At 37.6% G+C, this 10,222-nt stretch overlaps 1 protein-coding gene across 1 annotated transcript; it reads right to left on the reverse strand.

Moving 5' to 3' along the window:
• On the reverse strand, window positions 1–10,222 carry urb2 (URB2 ribosome biogenesis homolog). The gene is made up of 10 exons (XM_062995637.1): window positions 10,192–10,222; window positions 8,805–8,948; window positions 8,391–8,567; window positions 4,950–8,199; window positions 4,700–4,863; window positions 3,416–3,526; window positions 2,857–3,099; window positions 2,090–2,186; window positions 1,656–1,789; window positions 1–253 (listed from the first exon to the last, which is right to left on the reverse strand). The coding sequence occupies exons 2-10, from the start codon at window positions 8,928–8,930 to the stop codon at window positions 56–58; spliced, it is 4,500 nt and encodes a 1,499-aa protein (XP_062851707.1). The 5' UTR covers window positions 8,931–8,948; window positions 10,192–10,222; the 3' UTR covers window positions 1–55.

Below are 10,222 nucleotides of genomic sequence, written 5' to 3' on the forward strand. Positions count from 1 at the left end.
TAAAATTACATACAGTTTATTTGGTCCCACATTTGTTAGTCCAAAACACTACAGTTTAGACAGTATATTTCTCTTCTCCTTGTCTTTGAGATTTGTGGTAGCTTGTGTAGTTTTTGTATAGTTCATTAAATACTTCCTGTACACCAACTGACAGAGTCCTGTTTAGGAACTTTATATCCTGTTCGACACAGTGATCCAGAATACAGTAGATGCCTTCTGTCAGGTGGGCCTTGATTTGTGGTTGCAGCGTTACCTTTGATAATAAAACATAATATTTATTACTAATTCAGTAAGCTGAGTATGTATACAGATATGCATCCAAAGTAAAACTTGTAAAAAACATTACATACACCCTTTTACCTACGCCTAGGATTTATACCAGTCAGTCCCCCTGCTGTATGTTATTTGGAGGTAAAACATCTTCATGCAATTTTGTGTTAGTGCTGCTGCGATAATTGATGTGTAGAGAAACTGTCACAGTAACTTTTCGATTGAGGTAAAGTTTTGTTTGGTGCATGCTTCTTATGTATTCATTTTAATAATAAAAATACTACAGATGGACCGATTGGGGTTTTTGGCACCGATTCCGATCTCCTTTCAGGGACATCGGCCGATAGCCGATTCCGATCGGGGGGGGGGGGATATGCAGTAAATAAACTTAAAAAGAGCCTCACAGTAAAGATAAACCGGAGCAGCGCGCGTGTGTGTGTTTGTTTGTGCCTTTAGAAGAGATGCTTTGTTCACAGTATCGCTATAAGTGATTCATTGATTCATGAGTTGATTCGTTTTTATGTGAAGCGTATGTTTCTCTTCTCAGTTATCTCTCCGTGTTTACTGTTATTATTTAAATGTCGTGTTTTTAAATAAACACCAGCTACTACAGAACATTTTGTGTGACTCTCTTACATTAAAAAGCTTAATTAAAAAGCTTAATTAAACTGCTATTACCACAGATCTGTAACCGAGTCAGACTCGTTCCGTCTAAGGAGCTAAAAGTTTTCTAAAAGTTCAGCAGATGATCCTGAACTAACGAATTTGGTAATGAATAAACTTTTGCCTCGGATTGGCTCTGTAACGTCTTCTGTTCTCATCTACATCACAAGTAAGAACCGCTTACGATTTACCAAAGTGAACCAGGAGTTTATATAACGTGCTGATAGAATCGACTCAGATGTGACCGGGTTGAATTATCTTTTTAAAGTAAATATTACAATCAGCAAAATTACATCGTAAGAGCTTTCACGATGGTTTCTGTATGATGGTTGATGAATGGTGATGTGATGGTTGGTGCTTCGTAGCTCAAAGTCTGGATCAATCCACTGAGCTGTTAACTTAACATGGTCTTTATATATCACACGATCGGATCGGCTACTTTTAGGAAATATCGCCGATAGGATATTTTGATTAAAAATCGGCCAATACCGATTCGTAGCCGATCGATCGTCCCATCTCTAAAAAATACCAAACACCCCACTTAAAAACACTATTTACAAAATACATAAAGCTGTCATTTTATGCCTGGTTTCTCTACACAACATTCTGAATGATATACAGAACACAGGAGTTATTTGTTTAACCACATCATAGTCTTACACTACACTATTAATGTGCATGCTTTAAACACAACAATAAAGCTGTTATGCTCGAGATCTTACCCTCTGAAGCTCATTAACATACTGAGCCACAACAAAAGAGTTCAAGACTGTGAAACTCTCAGCTGTTGTTCCGATGTGGGTGTACATCCTTTCTATAAGCATGGCGCACTTCACAAGCTTCTCAGAATCTTTCCCTATGAAAAACAAATAAACATATTCTAATTACTCCTGTTACATTTAATAAAACTCCAATTAAAAATGGGCTAAATAAACTTTTAATATGAATTAGTTGAGTTTTGCCTTATGAAGTGTCTGAAAAGATGCACTGTACTACATGTTTACTTCATGTTCAGATGAACCCATCATTATTTAGCATATAAGAAATTAGGAACTTTAACCCAGTGCATCCAACCAACAAAAAATACACAATGTGATGATATGAATAATGATATGAATGACGATTTCAATAAGAATAAATGACTGACTAAATCTACCTTTCTCATTCTCCCCCTTGTGTCTGCCCTCGTATATGATGGACTTCACCAGCCGATAAAAACAGTTCAAGAAAACTGGTAAAGCCTTCAGCATAACCTGTACCAACAAGAACAAAAGTCAAAAATAAAACATATACAGCTATAAACACTATCATAATGAAACTTTGCCTATAGATTTACACCTACATCTACTCCAACAGATGTAGGTGTCAATGTTTTTAATCAAGACTACATATGTATGTACAATGGAGGACAAATATCTCAGACCAGAAATGGAAATGCTTCTGCTTTGCATTTTTCTTACATTTAAAGCAATGTTCTTCATTACAAATCTCAAACCTAAAAGCTCATAAAGGTCAAAGAACATAAAGAACATTCTGTCCACAGTCACCTGACCTAAACAACATTAAGCAATAACGGGTGCATTTAAAGACAGAAAGCTAAGCACACAGTAACTCTGTAAGATAATATATATATTGTAAGATAATATACATTATAAAAGTTATTTTGTGATAACATGGATTATCAGAAACTGTTATGCTAATTTTATAATTTGTGATAAATATAATGTGTGCTGTGGCAACATTTTATCAAATTGAAGGAAAATACCAAATAAAAGCATTTTCACTTCACCACTGTAAGTGTATTAGAGTTAGAGTTTGTATTTCATTTTCATGTTTATGTAAACTTCACCCAGAATGTTCCTTAATGTCATTTTGTTATGTATTATGTAAAACTCATTGAGACTCAGACTAAAGCTAACTTACCTTGGGGTAGCACAGGATAATGACGAACAAAGCTTCATGGATGGCCTGAAAGGCTGAACAGTATTCTTCTATGTACTGGTTTTCAAGAGGCACAAACTCCAGAGCTTCCAGCACCATTAAAACATGGTGTGACTCAGTGATATAAGATTCCCCCTGACGGAGCAGTGAAGTAAGGGTCTCCACCGCTGGCACAGTCAGTTCACTGGTTAGTGAAGCTCCTCCACTGAACTCTTTTACCACAGACTGCAACAAAACATTTAGGGGAGCAAGAGCTATTAAATTTAAACACTCTGTAAACACCAAATGTAAGTCCTTAACATTTCATGCTTTATACGTGCTTCATGCTTTATACATTTTATTTTTTAAGGCTTGGCTTTAGTCTTTTTGGCATCCTAGAGACTTTCATAGATACAAATATTTAAACAGGTTTTGTGGTTGATTTGGCAGTGTCTTTTCAATATTAAAACATCTATAAAAGAAAAACTGTGTGAAACATTTAGCTAGCTCAGAACATGCATGGTTAAAATTTGTAAAAACAAAAAAGCAGTGAAACACTTACAACAATGGAAGAAATGATCTGTGGAACAACCTGCCAAAATAACTCTGAAGCTTTCTCTGATAATGAACAGCAGGCAAGCAGCTTAACTGCAGTCACAGTTGCAAGTATGTCCTGTCAAATAAACATTTTTATTATTAGTAGTAGTAGTAATAGTAGTCTTTATAAATAATAAGCATTTGGACATCTGATTGTGAGGAGCTTCGTGCTAATTGCCATTTAAGCATAAAATAATTTCATAAAATAAACAGGAATACAAACAATACTTTCAGAAAAATTTAAACAAATCCTTTAACATATATTATTTCATAATAAACAAGATTGACCAAATTGGATGGCGAGTAAATGTGAATGGTTTCTACAAATCATAGATAGGATTTAGATCTGAGCTTTATCTGGGCCACTCAAGAACATTCAAAGATTTGCTGTAAAGCCACTTCAGTGCTGTCACCCCAGTCTGTGTTTGCATGCACATGGGAAGATAGCATGATCCTGCCACCACCAGGTTTCACCATATGGGTGGTATTAGCCAGAAGAGCAGAACCTTTTGTTTACCAGACATGGAGGTTAATGCTCATCAGACCAGATAATCTTTTTCTTAATGGTGCAAGAGTCCTGTCCATACTGTTTAGCAAACTTCAAGCAGGCTGTCAGATGCTATTTACTCAACAGTGGCTTCTGTTTTGTCACTCCGATAAAGCTGTACTCATTAAAATGTTTAATGTGTGTTGGTAAAAAAAATACAGTTTATGGCCAAAAGTATTTGGACACCTGACCATGAGCCTGTGAGACATCCCATTTAAAAATGCTATTAAAACAATGTGACCTCTATATGATTTTTCAGTAATAACAGCAGCCACTCTCTGAAAAGGCTTCCCACAACACTGTTGTTACCCACATTCAGATTGATTGATTACAGAGGCTCCTCAGTGGTTTAGTTTCTATCCGAATCAGCCATATCTGTCCTATTCTACCTAGTCCACTGAAAAAAATGAGAGGAAAGTACCGATAGATAGATAGATAGATAGATAGATAGATAGATAGATAGATAGATAGATAGATAGATAGATAGATAGATAGATAGATAGATAGATAGATAGATAAAAGGTGGTGGCTTAGTAATTTCTGTCCTGTCCAACTCAACAACTTAGCATTTCTGAGGTCAAGTGTTCTTGTCTTCGAAAAATAAAAAGGAACTCAGCCCTCTTATGATCACTAATAATATATTGTATGATGTCACTCTGGGCTACTTACTCCATCGATCAACAGAGTTAAAAATGTACTCACTTTATAATGGCCTGCTTCAACCTTCGCAGCAACAAGTCCATTTTGAATCAGGGAGAGAAATAGCATACGGAACTGCTCTATCGAACAGTTAACCATCAACTGACTAAACAGGTCTTTCATTGGACCCTCCAGTTCCTTTTCTTGTGATATTGAAATCCACATACCTAAAAGAACATTAATGACAAGAAGTCAGCAGACATTAGCAAACTAGTTAAACTATCTTTAGACAATATCTCAAACACATTCTTACCTGACAGTAGTTTATGGACACTTTGCAGAATCGTAAAATGAAGACTATCAAGATCTGCTGCTTTAGTTGTCTCTGCAGCCAAATAAAACGCTGACAGATAATGTAGAGCTGAAATAAGAAATTCTTTGGGTTGAGGTAATGAGTATAAATCCTTCAAGATCTGCTCGCCAAAGCTTTTGTAAAGTGTCATGTTGGATAACTTCTGTTGTCTATCCCCATCAGTGATGTCCTGAGTCTCATAATTAGCTACTGCAAGTTCACTCTTAATTATCACAGTCAGGACATCAATACAGAACGACTGACTAAGCACAGTGCCTGTCTTATCAGTGAATGCAGACTGAACAGCAGGCCCCATTACCAAGATGATTTTTCCTAGCAACTGTGTCAGAGTTTCATCCATCTGCTGATTTTTTCCAAGGACAGATATCATTTCTTTACAAAACGTGCTCAGAGTTGCTAAATGAAGCTGAAATGAGTATGAAGCCTTGTCCAAAGGTGGTTCAGCTTTTTCAAACATAAAGCTGGTAAACTTCTCAAGATTGAGTCTCACGCTGCTTTTCCGGTCGAGTATCAGATGAATTAGGTGCTGAATGAATTCTTGGACTGATTGAAGAAAAGCAAACCAGGCTGAGCTTTCAACATTCTGAAAAAGGCCCTTGTCAAAACAAGAGAAGAGTGATGTTATGGTGGCCTTCAGGAGGGTACTGCCATGGACAATTTTTAATATTGTATGAGAGTTTCTTCCCATCAAGAGCATCTTCATGAGGCCAAAGAGATCTTTTAAAAGGTTAACAGGTACCAAAGGTGCTCCTGTTTTATCATGTTGAGCACAAAGTGTCATCAAAAAGGAACTCAGAAAAAGTCCCAAATAGTCATCTGGAGGCATCGCATATGGATTCAGGACACATGTTAACTTTACTAGCTTTAGAAGAGTCTCTATTTGTGCTTCAGATACTAGTATTGAAGGAGTTTCCTTGGCACAGTCCATAATCTCCTGAGCTACAACCTTCAACCTTTTGAAAGGAGGCGAGTCTTCCTCATCTGTTGTTGTAACAATTTCTGTGCACGGTTTTAAAAATGATGGACAAAAAGACTGCACATCATTAGGACTGAGAATTCCAATGAACTTATTTGTTACTGAAGACACCACTGCTGAGTGTAGGTCAGGTAATTCACAAAAAACTGGGCTCTCAAGTAGCTGTTTTGAAATCAGGTGTACAGAAAGCTCAGATTTACCCACAATGCTTTCAGGGTCACTCTGAAGCAATGAGTTCAACATAGTATCTGCAATGTGAGATGTAACCTCAGGTGAAATGAATGGAGCAATTATAGGGAGGTTGGTGGTAACTATAAACCAGAAAGCTACTGGATAGGTGTCACTGTTGACACTGCAAAGCTGTCGGTCCCAAGTTTGGTCAGGATTTGTGTTTATTAAGAGTTCTTGTCCATTTAATACAGACTGGGCAGTTTCTTGAAGGTTTTGTTTAGCTGCATCTGTCAGAACTGAAGGTGACGTTAGCAGGCAATTTTTCATTCTGTGGAGTGCAAGAAGCTTTAGAAGAAGTCTACTTAGATGACTGATTGTCTGTCCTCCACAGTCTGATAGTGCCACTACTTTATTGTCTATAGAGCTGATGTCATTGGTGGAAACAGATGGAGAGTTGTATTTACTGCAATGAACATGAAAAAGTGTATCTGTTTCATGCCAAGTGTGAATCAGTAGAAAACACACTTCTTGCATCTTCTCTGCCCAGAGGGGGTCAGCAACTAAAGCTCCTTCAAGACCTTCCAGCAGGGATTGAACAAATGTCAGAATATGCTCCATCAGACTCTGAGTTTTTCTAACAATAGGTACAGGGGTGCTTTCATCCAGAGTCTTAAGACTAAAGAGCACAGCATGTAAGAGAACAGCCAGTGAAAACATCTTCAGTGCAGATTCATTTCTTCTCTCTTGAATGTATGGAAGATCATTCTGCATCCTCTCCAGAATAAGTCTGCAAATTTCCAGATTCTGGCTGGGGGGGTTGTCCAAGAGACACTGTCCTAAGATGTTGTGCAAAGTCTCAGACAACAATCCCTGTCTCATTTCATCTGCAGCTGGTCGACAGATTACATCCAGAAGCTCCTCAATGAGTCTTGGCAGCTGGCGTAGTTTAGAGTAAGTCTGAAGGACTGCGCATAAAAAAGCTTCTCTGGCTTTCTTTACACGCAATTCTGTGTTGTCTGCATCCACCCACACCAAGGAAAGAAGTTCGTCAAGATCGGGCTCCAAGATTTGATGGTTCAGTGCAAGCAGGGTTTTCAGGCAGCGGTACCAGGCCGGGATGCCTGTCTGTGCATTATTAAATAAAAATTGTGCCACTTTCCTATAGAAATTAAGCTGCACCTCTGCGTGATGGATTTTATCTGCAGCTATATTATAGATATCTCCAGTCAAACAGGAGTTTAAAAGGTTCTCTAGAGCAAACAACGTCAGGCTCCAAGTTGCTGGGTTAAAAGTTTCGTTGATGTTTAGATCATCAGTAAAACCAAGAGAAATAACAAACTTAGTCATGAGGTGAAAGCAGACCAGCTTGTTTTCTCCCCCTTTGCAAAATGAATCATACGCAAATTTGAAAAGCAGTGGAAGAGAACTGGACTGGACAGCATAAAACAGTGTATCTTTGTCACCACCATGTTCCTGGACAATCTTTGACAAAATTGCAGCAATAGGGCGGAGCAAGGCTTTTCCTGTAGCTCCTTTTTTCCCACTGGATCCCTTTTCGGACAAAAGAACTTCATCTTTGTAAGATGGTAGGTGGTCAGGGTAGAAAAGAGCTGACTGAAGAATTAAATCAACTTTGCTTCGGATCTCTTTGCTGAGGTTTTGGCGTATCTTCACATCATCCTTTTCCATCCATGTCCTACTAGTCAGTAAGTGTCTTAATAGGCAGAGAGGCTGAATAAGATGCTCTATGACCTGGGTAAAAACTCTTTTGGGGTTTCCTTGCTGTCGTTGCACAGTCAGGTATGTGGTGAGTACAAGTAGCAGAACTTCAAACACCTTGTCTGAAAGAGGCTCTGCAGAATCCTGTTGGCCAAGCTGAAAGCATGCCAAGTCACTGAATCTAGCCAAAAGCTCCACCAGCAGTTCATATTTGGCAGTGTAAGTAACAGAGAGCACTGGAAAGCTTAAAATTTTATGACAACAATCCAATACACTTGAGAGGATAACAGACGAAGGTCTTTCCAGAATCCGCTCATTGATTATCTATGGAAAATGAGAACATGTTTAAAATTAGATTAAATGAAAAACTCTTAACTGTTTTTATTGTGACTGAATGGTTGAACATAAACTCTCAACTTTGCTTAATTTGTTGGTGTGAATCAAACCTTTTTTCGAGAATTTCTGTTGGCTTTCTGAAATTGCTATTTAAGTAGCTAAAACTGGGCTTTAGTTACCTGAGAAACTGCTGGTTGCAGTGCAATGGTTTTTCCTTGGCTCAGGACATAACAAAGATGTTGGCTGTGAAGAATCTCTTTCAAGTAGGTCCATAAGTCCTCGAGTATCTCTTGTGGCAGCTCTACTTTTTTATTGTAATAACCAGACAGGGCACGAGCAATCCAATCAAACAAATACTGAAACAAGTAAACAAGAAAAGATGACATGATTTAAAAGTTGTTTTGACTGTATAAACTTTTGTACACTTAAGTTACGTCTAATACACATGCACCTTTATCAAACAAAAATACATCAAAGCTTAAAAGCGAGACAACAGAATAAACATAACATTAACAAAACTGAATAACTAAAATCCCTCCAATTTTTTCATATTAAATTAAACTTTAAAATGCAGAAGGAAAATGAATATATACCTGTTCCTTATTTGGAAGAAGGCACTGATTGGATACCCATGCAAATCGAGCCAGCTTTAGCTTTTCAGGCCAAGGTGTGAGATGGCTCTTCAGCTTTTGATGGATGCCAGAGTAAACAGTGGCCATGATCACAGCAATTTGTGGCTGAGGGGAAAAAAATAAAAACAATAAAAGGGACGTCTCACACTACTGGACAGACACATTATTCCGATGATTGGAATATGCTCTCAATCATATAGCAATAATCAGATATGCTATCTACATCATTTAATTAATACATAACTGTAAGAACTTGCCGTTTTGTAGTGTGCAATTTGGAACACAGGAGGCATAGACTGACAAGAGTCTGTTGCCTTTTGAGTATTTGTTTTCACCCACCTATAACGCAAGTCCACAGACAAATTGGACTAAAAAGTATTACTCATGTAGAACCAAAGGTGAGTATAGATCCATGTTAAGGATATCCAGTGATTGAGTGAAAATTGGCTTTTTACTTTAAATGTGACTAGTTAGAATTAAACAAAACAAACCTGAAATGCAAGCTAAGACAAGGGGTTGAGGCTTTGGCACCTTGGATAAATCGTACTTATCCTAGTCGCCAAACAGTGTAGGATCCAGCACAGAATTTCATTCCAAACTGGCAGTGTTACTGTTTTTTTTATCTGTTTGACTATCTGTGTAAAATGTGGAATGTTTTCCAGTGTTTGCATATAGTTTCTCCAGGTATTGCCTATTACTATTACTGCCTATCAAGACATGCATATGGTTGATGCATTTGACTGTCCCTGGGTGGGTGTGAGTATGTAAGTATGTGTAAGTGCATGGTGGCCTGGGATGAACTGGCACTCTGTCCAGGCTGTATTCACACACTGTCCAGTGTTTCTAGGTGGAGCAAGACCCAATGGGACAAATGTTTAGAGAAATGATAGGACTGAGACCCTAATCAGGATGTGTTCCCACTTTGCGTTCCAGATAGGCTTCTGATTGCGACCCTGATCCACTTTTATTAGTAGATATTATAGAGAGCAAATACTCACTTAAGCGGAATTTACCCTAATTTGTAAAGACACCCTCCTACATATAACATAAAGCAGTGATTGTCCATAATAAAGATCAGCAAATGTTCATTTGCATTATAGATAACTTTACATTACATAATAAAGTATATATACTCCTGTAAGATAAATAAAAAAATAATCTCTCATTTAAACGAGTCATTTATGAACTTTGAAGCTTTTGGCTACACATCGCGTTTGGCTGTAAGCTTTAAAGTATTTGCAAATATGAATATCTTGTTAAATATAGCATTGCAAAATATATAATAAATAGGAAATATTTTAGACAAAGCTGTTAAAACCGGTTTAAAGAAAAGCGCATGTATACTTACAGTCACATCACACACGTGCTTCCTGGTGCTG

This window comes from Trichomycterus rosablanca, chromosome 5 (genome assembly GCF_030014385.1).
Source record: "Trichomycterus rosablanca isolate fTriRos1 chromosome 5, fTriRos1.hap1, whole genome shotgun sequence".
NCBI classification, from domain to species: Eukaryota; Metazoa; Chordata; class Actinopteri; order Siluriformes; family Trichomycteridae; genus Trichomycterus; species Trichomycterus rosablanca.